The 11764-nt window shown below is 48.0% G+C and overlaps 1 protein-coding gene across 1 annotated transcript; it reads right to left on the reverse strand.

The window, feature by feature from the left end:
• Positions 1–5716: 5716 nt before the first annotated feature.
• On the reverse strand, positions 5717–11302 carry T265_12887 (hypothetical protein; the record flags this gene model as incomplete). The annotated part of the gene is made up of 4 exons (XM_009166062.1): positions 5717–5961; positions 6496–6834; positions 10225–10318; positions 11210–11302. The coding sequence occupies 4 exons, from the start codon at positions 11294–11296 to the stop codon at positions 5717–5719; spliced, it is 765 nt and encodes a 254-aa protein (XP_009164326.1).
• Between the last annotated feature and the right edge of the window lie 462 nt (positions 11303–11764).

Here is an 11764-nt window from a genome sequence, read left to right on the forward strand (position 1 = left end):
CCTCTGCATCCATGCGGGTCAATCTATTGAGTCATAGGCTCTGGGGAAAGCCCCCCAGGAAAACCCTAGCAACCGCTTTCTCGCGGTCACGACTCTTGTATCAGAGACTAGGGTCCCCAAGCAAAATACTACATCCCCCCACTGGGTCAGACTTTTGAGCAAAGGCTGAAGGTGGGGTACCTCAACCAAACCCCCTTCCTCGGCCTGGGCATGTTCGGTTGTCTGCGAAGTTCGGTGTCCACTGATGTCCCTCCTCAACCCCTCCACCACACAACCAAACGTCACGGGGTCTCCTGACTGTCAGTTATCTGACCGAACGGCCTTATGCTTCTCGGTGCCTACTAACAATACACAACATTATACTCTTCTAAATCCATGTAGTCTTTTCTATATGAGGGCTTTATAGTCCGTACTCTGTGTCAAATTGGCAAACAGGCTATGCTTGCTGAAACCTTATACTCTCTTAAAATTGATATATGCCGTGTCCTCGAAACACGCATACAAGACTCAAGCCTGTTTACGCACCTCAGAACGCCAAGGATGAACTCAGCTCTTTCACACTTCTCCCTCCGTGTGTCCGGTGACCCAGAAGTGATGCTGTGGGATTTGCACTCAGCCCTAGAGCTGAACGCGCTTTGCTTGATTGGATCCCAGTGAACAGTCGTCTTTGCGCCGTCCGGTTATCCAGTTCAGTCAAGCTCAATACCTCAATACCTCGGCATAAGCGGTGCCTGTTTGTAGTGTCGGCTTATACTCCAACGGACTGCAGTTCTGTTGCTGAGACGGGTACCTTCTATCGAGAGCTATCCGGGCTCATTTGTCAGGCAACAAGCACTGACATTGTGATTCTTGCAGGCGATATGGATGCTCAATTAGGATGTCGGTTCGGAGTCGACGCCTCCCGCACAGACAACGGAAATCGATTCCTTTAGTTGTATGCTGACCATGAACCGTTTCTGGGAAGTATGAACTTTCAGCATAAACGTTCACCTCGCGGCGACCACCAACTGCAAATCAGCCGTGGACCCAGTTGGACCACGTGGCCACCATTCAAGGCTGCCGTTCCTTCTGGGGCACACTACTTGATTTCGATCACGCCATGGTGCGCGCACGCCTGACAGTTCGCTTCCCTTCAGGCCCTCGCAAATTAGCAAGAATCATGCCAATCCGCAATCTACGAAGGACGACGATAGCTCAACAGTACCGGTCCGAGCTAGCCCGGCAACTCTCCACAGTAAACCAATACTGCGGTGGCAATGAGCATGTAGATGAAGCGTGGCAAAGTACGAAAGGGGCTATATTAGCGGCGTTCAGTGCTGCGTGTTTGACTTCTATTCCACCACAAGACCGCTGGATGTCGGCGAGGTCGCTATCCACTATTGATGCCAGGGGATCCATAAAAGAAGGCAACGAATACGACGGCGCATGCAAATTCCTCGAAAGCTCGGCAGTTGGAGAAGGCCTTTGCTTCGGGAAACAGCCGTGCTCTATATCAACTGATACGATCGACTGGCTCTAGGAAAGCAATGGTCATCGAAACGACAAGTGAGAAAGATGGCTCATCAATTCACGCGCTAAAACGTCGACTGGGAAGATGGGCCGAATATTTCGAGAGACAGTTCAGCTAGCTTCCTGCACTACAGCCTGTAGAGATAGTGCATACGGGCAAATTGAATGTAAACACTGATCTTTGGAAAAAGAAATAAAGTACGAAATATCCGTGCTAAAACATGAGAAGACACTAGGACCGGACTGTCTGTATCCAGTCTTCTTCAATGAAGGCGGAGACTCCCTGACGATCCACCTGACAAACCTTATTAGTGCTGTATGGAACGAAGAGAGGGTGCCTACAGAGTGGGGCATGTCGACAGTTATTCCTATCTTCCAAAAGGGTACGCGGACGCTGTGTAAAAACCACCGTGGCATCAGCCTATTAGCTGTGACATCGGAGGTGCTCTCTAGTCTTATCTTTCGAAGGTTGACTGAACACAGGGAGAGACATCCATGAAGACCAAGCAGGGTTCCGTCCTGCAAGAGGATGCCTCGGTCATATCTTCACCCTCCGACAAATTCTGGAACAGCGACACTGCTCCCAACAACCAACAACAATAATTGTGTTCCTTGATCTGAAAGCTACGTTTGCGTGGACCGTTAGTCACTATGTCAGTGTCTGCGAAGATAAGGTGTCTTCCGTAATTTCTTGACCATCCTTATGGCGCTGTATGCCAACTCCTTGCGGCCGTGTGAAGTTTTATGGGAAGCTACATTCCGAGTTCATCACATTAAGTGGTGTCCGACAGGGCTGTTCTCTTTCACCTTTCCCCTTCAACTTCGTCATTGATGCGGTCATAGAAGACTCACTACCAGCCTCTAATGCCTGTGGGGTTGAAGTGCTCCCTGAGCGTCCGCTCATAGATATCGAGTACGCAGACAACATAGCTCTTTTTGGATCTGACCCCGTGATAATTCAAACAATATTAAATAGTCCAAATAATGCCGCCTCACAGTTCGGCATGCGCTTCACACCTGCCAAGTACAAAGTGCTACCGCAAGGCTGGGTGGGCTCGAACCCTAGACTCATACTTGCGGATGAACCGATTTAGGTAGTAGGCAAATTTGTTTACCTATATCACTCCCAGTGGTCTCGCGAAAGATGATATTTTCATCCGGATCGGGAAAGCCAGAGCAGCTTTTGTGAACCTGCGTCACCTGTGACTTAGGCATCTTATCAGCTTATCTGTCAATGGTTGAGTTTACAATGCTATGGTGCACTCCTTTCTACTGTACGGATCTGAAACCTGGTCGTTGCGCGCTGACGACGTCTAAAGACGTCTAAAGTGTTTGACCATCGATGTCTTCGGAGCTTTGCCCGAATCTGGTGGGAACACCGGATCAGCTATTCTGAAGTACGTCGAATGGTATTCGGGAGAAATAACTCACCCTCGATAGATGAACAGATCACGCTGCATAGGTTGCGCTGGCTTGGCCATGTGTTGCATATGCCAGTCGATCGACTTCCTCGAAGGGCTTTTCGCACAAACACGTGAAGAGTGGAACAGAACCAGAGGCGGTCAAACAATGACTTGGCAGCGAAGTATGAGAGCCATTACCAGCAAACTCAGCTGCGCTGGTCACTGCCGTCTTCCTGGATGGGGACCTCGAGACAGGCCACGTCAATGGCTAGAGACATTGTCAGATATGGTCCAGTCGCGCCCTCAATGGCACTCGTGCATCCAAGCTATTGCCTCCAATGCATAGCTCCTTTTCCAACCCCCCACTTGACAGCCCACTGACAGTGCTGGATTTATGCGCCAAGTTATCAGCTCCCGCCTGCAACGCGCAGCTACCTATCCCTCCCCCCCAAACCATCGGTGAACGAAACTGCGGCAGCTACAACCACTGTACGACGAGTACGCGGTTATTACAGCTGATAATGATGATGAGTTAGTCGCAAACAGAACCCTTTTTAAAAAAATTTCCGTGAACAGTGCCGATCCTTGCAAAATTCTCTGACAACCCTCAAATTTTTAGGGGCTCGTGTCAACGTACTGTTTTCAAACCTCCATGACGAATCAGTCACTCTAGTTAGCAGGATGTACCAAGACTAGGTTTGTTCCAGCCGCTCATCATCATCATCATCACCATCAAATGAATAATATGGGAGTCAGTACTGCCGATCATCATCATCATCATCATCAAAGACAGCAACATCAGTGTTGTCACTGGTGCTTCACTGCCATACAACCATAAGGTTCGTCTATATATATGTATACATATATATATAATGACACTATTAGAAGACATGGAGTGAAGAGAATGAAGTGGGTGAGAGAGAGGACCTAGTGCAGACCTATGTCAAGCATTCTGAGGTGCCTACATCTCCAAACGCTCAATCAGGTAATCTGGAAAGAAACTGACAGCACAAACGGACAACCATCGATTAGCCGCCACTTCTTGCAACGTCTCCAGCCAACCACAAGCGGGGTAATGGTGACCCTATCCTGGAAGCTGTACAACAACAACAACAACAACACCCAGACCCATCGTGATCTATTTCACTCCTTCGCGGTTTCCGCCATCCTGTAAAAGGCACGGAGAACATTTGTCTTGGTAGACGGTGTTTTGGCATGCGCACCACATGACCGAGCCATCGTGGTCGATAGTGCTGGATGTTTTCCCCGATTCTAGTACCTGCAGCACAACCAAATGCCCGATTTCTAATCACCTCGTTACTAAAATGCTGAAACCATCCAAAACCAGCCACGCTTCTGAGGCATCCGTGTTCGGAAACCTGAAGACGCCTCACATCGTCTGTCCACAGAGGCCATGTCTCGCACCCATTCAACACAGACCTTACTGTAGCCTGGTACACACGACCCATAAAATTTATTGACACCCCTTTTTTGACGCCACAAGTGGCGCAAATTAGCAAAGGTGATTCGAGGCTCTGAGATTCTTGCACTGACTTCATCAGACACACTTCCGTCAGAGCTACTACAACTACCGAGGTATGTAAAGTTTCCACAATCTCCAGTGATTCCCTTGGAGTGTAGGGGATAGGTTCGCAGATGGCACGTTCTGAAGCATGACTTTGCACTTTGAAGGTGAAAGGCGCATGCCAAAATAATGGTATGATGATGGTCATTTTATTCATAAGGGCTTGAGCTTCGCTTTGGTCTTCAAAGACGTGGACGACGTCGTCAGCGCACTCCAAGTCGACAAGGCTCTCACCAGCAACAATTTGAACTCCGGGGTTTTGAGGACCATCCAGTGCTCGCCTCACTATTTCATCGATGACGAAGTTGAACAAGAACGGAGAGAGTGGACATTTTTGTCTGACACCGCTATTTGTGTGGAAGCTTTTGGAGAGCTCACCATACACTCTCACCCGCCCAGAAGTATGTGAAAATAGGGATCGGATTATGGTTACAAACTTCTGTGACATACCCTGTTGAGCGAGTGTACTTAACAGCACTGATCGTTCGACAGAATCAAAGCACCCCTGAAGTCAAGGAACACCAGGATCGTGGGTCGTCTGTACGTATGGCGTTGCTCTAACGCCTGACGGAGTGTGAAGATGAGGTCAACCCAGCCTCTACCAGGCTCAGATCCCGCTTGATTCTCACGAGTCAAGGCTTCGCGTAACACCGTAAGACGACGAACAATCAGTGACGCCAGGAGCCTTGTCACAACAGGCGTCAAACTAACACCTCTGTGGTTACTATATTCACTGTGAGTGCCTTTTTTGAAAATGGGCACCACTATCGACTCACTCCACTTGTCTGGGACGGTCTCCTTCTCTCAGATAGACCCAAAGAGGCTAGACAGGCACTGGCTGAGGAATCCCCCGCCATCCTTGAAAAGAGCAGGTGGAAGGTCGTCAGGACCAGCACCACGATGACGCTTGAGTATAGAAATGCATTTGGACACTTTCGAGACTGAAGGCTGCTCCTTATTTACGGTCCACCTTTCTGTTGAAGGCCCGGTTTCTGGATCAGGGGTAGCAGATGGTCAGCTGAATTGCCGCTCGAAGTACTGTGCCCAGTGGTCCAAACATTCTGCTTTGCTGCCTACGTATGTTTCCAGCATTCTTTGCATATTCCATTTCTTCGACCTTCCGGGTCCACCAACCTTCTTGGTCTTCGCGAACACTCACTTTCACCTGGTGTCGGATGATCAGCCGGGTGGAGTTGTGGTGGCGGCCAGGGGGAATCTGTTATCGGGTCTCCAGCAAAGACACGGTCGTATCAGAAATCCAATGTTTGTACGAGTTTGGTTGGGTTGTACCGCAAACAGACATTCCGGTTTCGAGTAGCGCTTTGGATATATTTTCCGTGGCGTTTATATCCGACACCGTAGCGTCCGGCAGGCATTCGAGGAGCTGGTTCTGATAGTTTCGTTTGACTTCTCGGTCAACTAGCTTCTCAATGGCTACGCGAACTGTGCGCGTTTTGCGCACACCTGAAAAGCGTAACGAAAAGCAGCAGCAACAACTGCGTGGTTGGTTTCCAGAGGGACTGGCAGGCGGTGATAGATCCTCGCCACCGACAAATGACGGCGATGTGGTCTATTTGGATTCGGCGCTGGTTTGTTGGCGGGCACCACGTTGTCAAGCGATTTCCACTGTTCCGGAAATTTTTACTGCCTGTGGTCGGCACACATCTGAAGTAAGCGGTCTCTGTTGTCCATTCGTCTCGTGTCCGAACCAAGACGACCAACCAATTGGAACTCAGCTGCGCTTAGTATACCTACCTGGGCGTTCATATCACCATCAACCACAACGATATCTGAGCTTTTAGCCTGTTGTAGAAGGGCACCTAGAGCGTCACAGAAATTGTCCTTGGCAGATTCAGAGCTAAAGTCAGTTGGGTGTGATGAACCTCACTTCCTCTAGATTCTCTAACCGATGTTGCCAAACGAACCGCACATATGCGACAACTATCAACGGGTATCCAATCAAGCAGAGACGCTTCCGCTTGTGCGCTCAACAAATACCCACCACAGCATATCCAGCTGCAGCGGCCTCTGCATCACCCGAGGTGCGCAGCCGAAACCTAGAGGAGAGCGAGGGGGCAGTCAGTTCGATCACAGTACTTGCGTCCTGCGTCCTTGTTTCTGACAGACAACATACATCAATACAGAGGGAATCCAGCGTACGCGCAAGAGCCACCTGTTGACCTGCTTGCTTCAGTGTTCGAACATTGAAGGTGGCTAAGTAGACAGTTTTCGGGGTTTGAAAACAGACTTCGACGTGTTTAAGGTTGTGACTGAACTCGGCGTACAGAAACTGCCGCTGAGTGTGGTGCAGGGCGAGCAAAATGGCCAGTTCTAGAGCTGAAACGTGCGGAGAAAGTATTCAAATTTGTACGGGAGAGTGTGGAAGACGGAAAACGTGAAAGTGTGAGAAGGGAGGCGTCATCAGTGGCCTGTTTCACTTACCCGCCCTGGTTTATGTAGCACGTAAGGCGACCAGGCTGATGGCACCACGCGATGGGCGATGTGACATGAGTGTTGTTATCTGCAAATGTCATGGTTGTACGAGGGTTGGGATACTGTCAAGTCGCCCACACCTATGCAGGATGATTGGGGTCCTCAAAAGCCTAAACTCAAGGCGGCGGTGTTGGGCTGGAAATGCACGGAGCACGACGCCACACATGTTCCAACCCCCATCTAGAAGGCCAGGAGACTGCGTTCGTCAGACCTCTAACCTCTGACCAACCTGGTATGAGACTTTGTAAGTGTCACGCGGGCAGCCCCTCCAGTATAGCTCAATGGGTCGCCGAGTTACACAGATCGCCATACCACGGTAAGGTCCAGTCTCTTCGTAACGACTCAGCCACTAAGAAGCCAGTGGACCCAGAAATCAAACGGAACTTTCACAACCAGCTCCCCGAACACCTACCGGACGGTTCGATGTCGGATATCAACGGCCACTGGAAAAGATACCCAAGCGCTACTCAGAGCCGGACTTGTTTGCGGTACAACCCAACTAATCTCATTCAAACATTGGATCTCTGATAGGACAGTGGATTTGACGGAAGCCCAGCGACTATTTCCCCTTCGCCACAACCACAATTTCATCCGATTCATCATCTGGCGCCAAGTAAAACTGACTGTACGTCCAGAGCGAGAATGGAAAAGCCGAAAGGTCGAAGAAATGCAAAGTGCAAAATGCTCTGGAAATGTCCACAAAATGTTCCACTTGAATCATTCGACTGGTCTTCGGAAGCCTATTGTCAGCGAAACTATCATGGAGCATAACTGCTCTCTCATATCCAGCAGAGAGGAACACTTGGAACGGTGGATGCAATACTAAAAACTTCGATTACTTCGGCTGACCACCTGCGACCTCCCATCCGGATTGCAATCCTTCAATACAAGGTGGACTGTGAATATGTAATACATATCAACCTCAGAGGCGTCATCGCGCTCCTGACCCCGACCACTTTACATCAGCTTTACTCAAGGACACCGGGGAATTTCTTAGTCAGTCTATCTAGGTTACTTGTGTCTATCTGGAAGAGACTGTTTCAGATGACTGAAGTGAGTCTATAATAGTTCCCATTTTCAAAAACGGGCATTTTCGGCGAGTGTGGTAATGCACACAACGGTGTTGGTTCAAGTATCGCCGTATCATCATTGATTATTCAGTGTACACAGCGGTACGCGAACACTTGATCCGTGAACATCGAGCGGGTGTTCCATCGGGTAGACGTTGCGTGGAAAACATCTCCACAATCCACCAGGTGTTAAAGCAATGCCATACTTACAAACGACCAACGATCTTGGTATGTAAAGTCTCCATCGATTCTCCTTTAACTGTAAGAAGTGTGTTCAGAAATGTAAGTTTTGAAGCGACTTTGCAGTACAGTCACTGAACACACCCCTTACAGTTAAAGGAGATTCGGTGCAGGTTGCGGAGACTTTACGTATATCACAGGCTCCATTAGCTCTGATGAAGCGTCTGATGAAGTTAGCATGAATCTTAGGCGCGAATCATGTTTGCTAATTTGCGTCACTTGTGGCGTCAAATCGGCATATCACTGGGTCTCAAGGGCCAGGTGGACCAGGCTACAGTAAGGGCTGTGTTGTTGTATGGTTGCCAAAATGGCCTGTGGGAACAGATGACGTGATGCACCTTCGAGTTCTTGACGGAGGATGCCTCGGAAGCGTTTCTGGTATCGGAGGCATCAACGGCTTCTTAACGTGGTAATTAGAAAACGAACATTTGGTTGTGTAGCGGGTACTTCAACCGAGGAGAACATCTAAAACACTCAAATGTGCCGGCCTGAACATATAGTAGGCCCGCTGAAAGATCGTCTGCGGTGGTTAAGGATGGCAAAACATCATTCGGGTAACGTATGAATCGGTAGGATGGCGTGAAAGACAGTACGAAGAGTCTAGGTGTTTTTAGTGCGGCCCATGTTCAAGGGTGAGGTTCCCATGACCCCTGCTGGGTCTGGCTGGATACAATGCAGAAAATGGCGGCTTATCGATGTCAGTTTCTTTTCAGGTTGTTTAACAGAACGTTTCAAAGTGCAAACAACTCAGAATACTTCTGATTGGCCAGGATTAAGTCCTCTTCCTCATCTATTGTTTTCCTTCTTTTCACTCTCGGGCGTAATGAGCTCAAAATTGTGGTTGTACGGCAGTGAAGCATCGGTGTCACCAATTATATTACTGTCTCGATTGATGATTGAAATATAGCACGAATAGAATAACAACAGCTGTGATTGCAAGTAATAGTCCCTAACATCCTAGAAGAGGAAAGTGGTTTTGTTTCGGGCATCCCAGCTTGAGTATTCGAAATGAGTCTGACAACTGAGGCAGTGTGAGAATGCGGACAATGTTCAGAAAAATGCCTATCCCACAATTTGTCCACAAGACATAGGAGCTTGACCCCGACCCCAAGTAGTGAACACGATCTTATTGTCGACTTTCGCATTCCCAGAAGACAATCTCGGGATGATAATAATAATCGATAATCGTTCAGCGCCTAGCTGCCATGCCAACCGAAGGAAGCAAGAGTGCTGGGATACTACCAGGTTTTTCAAGCTTGGACAAGGGAAGTCGAGAAGCAGAGGTCGGGTGTGAACCACGGGTCTTCCGGTCAGTAAATTCGCGCTCTAGCCATCTCACCCTCCCAGAAATAGTGCAAGCGAGGATATCATCTTTATATGTCAGTGCAGTGGTTCGATCATGCAGCTGTCACTCGTACATAAAAACATAATTTAAAATCTCATTCCAGGAGAAAAACAGAACGAATTAACGCCAATGCACACTTAAGGCCACCATCTCCCACAGGCGAATAACACCCAGTCACTCTCCAATATATGCGGACGAAACTGAAGCGGCTTAAACTAACGGATCTTATTGGGCAGCCCATATAGGTGAAAATGCTGAACGGGTACAAAGAGGGAAGAGTTGACGACGGAAGTGTCTCAAGACTATCCGAAGTACCGGTAAGAAGGATAACCAGCGGTGCTGGGAATGGCATAAAGCAGGCACGACTATCCATGCGTTTTTTGGAAGAATTCGAGGCATCTAGAGTACCTTAACTGAGATTGTTGGGTTACTGTAAGTTGACAACTTCAAAGGATAACACTGCGGTTATTCGCGGCTCCGAAGAATAGCAATCACTAGATTTTATTACGAAAAAAATGCTTAAGACACCTGGCAGGTGAGCGACTGCCCAAAACACGTGTAAATCGCTGTATTAATCACCCTGGGAGTGAAAGTAGACTGTTTCTTCAAAAAAGTACATTGTAACCAAAGTCATCACAAACAGCAAAGTAACTGGCTCACAAGCTGGGTGAGACTGGAAATGGAGAAAGCTGACATACCACCTGCAACAAGTGTGCGCCCCTCTGGTGTAATAAAACAAATTTAGTGCGTATTGTTGATTCGAGGCTTCAGTAAGTCATTGGTCACCAGCGCCCCACGCAAAACCGCCAGGACGATCCGCTTCCGGAAGAGGCTCATAATCTCGATTTCTTCGTCTGTTAAACAAGTACTTCCTGGAATGTAAGCGTAAATAAAAAGTACTAGACTCACATGAACTGGGGTGTTCTGATGACCCTAAATCCATTGGCCTGTTCGGGAAAAACATCCTCTAGGAAGTAGTAGAGATGGCCGACGACAATACCTGGGAAAGGCTCAATGAACAAAATGCGTGCTACCGATAAGATCGATTGCCATGTTATTTCCCAGTAAAAACGCAAACGCGAGGAAAACCCAGGGTAGATACGGTGCGTTGACGTCGATAATGCCAAAAATATTCAGCCGGACAAAAGGATTGCGGCGACTCCAAACATATACTAGCATCATCGTCAGAACGTGGCTAAGAAAGAGTATGTGGACATGAATGGCAATCATCTGTACATAAGACACAAAGTGCAACTCACAGATGTAACGAAAACACAAAACAACAACATCATCACGAAATCAGCTGTCTTGGTACTATACCAAGTTTCCTCGAGCATTCGAGAGTACCGATATGCGAAGAGAATGTTGAAGAGAAAATTGAAATTGAAGGTCCCAAAAAAGCAGAAGCTTGTAATCAAGCGCCAAATCTGCGGACAAGCTAGTAGATTAACTAATTTCTCACCTGAAACTTGCTGATAATCAAAGAAGGGTTAAAATACAACTGGAAAGGGGAGAGAATATTCATTTGCTACAGCTCTATGTCTTTTAATAAAACCGAACTTACAACGGCCACTGTGAGGAAAATGCATGTTGCAATATACGCAGTCGTCACAGGAGGGGTATTTGCAATCTCACGTCCGACAACATCCATGAAACTCTAGTTTGGATGGTAACGTAGAAAGTTGGAAATCCGCCAAACTAACGTGTGTTTCCAGCACGCATTCAGTTCACCGATTCACAGGTGGACAGGATCGTGGCTTTTGCCCAAGAGTCACGGGTCGATATTGTCCTCATCGTTCAGCGGCTGTTGTTCACCTGTGAACGAAAAATGAAAAACGAGTGTAGCACTGTTTTTTATGTTCTCGGCGCGGGTCAGTATAATTGTCAGCGCGAGGATTCATATAAGTAATTGGACAATAATGCATTCAAGTGGAACGTGGACAACGGTCGGAGTAAGCTTATAACACGCAGCTACTACCCGAAATGAGAAAAAGTTTGCCTAATGTGTGCACTCTTAGCTTGAAGATCTTACCATGTCCTCGCCGTGTTCTTGTTGCGTGAACTGTGTGGCGTTTTGTACCTTTATTTTACATCCATTATGACAATACGTATTTCATCA

The sequence above is a fragment of the Opisthorchis viverrini genome (genome assembly GCF_000715545.1).
Source record: "Opisthorchis viverrini unplaced genomic scaffold opera_v5_21, whole genome shotgun sequence".
Taxonomy (NCBI): Eukaryota; Metazoa; Platyhelminthes; class Trematoda; order Opisthorchiida; family Opisthorchiidae; genus Opisthorchis; species Opisthorchis viverrini.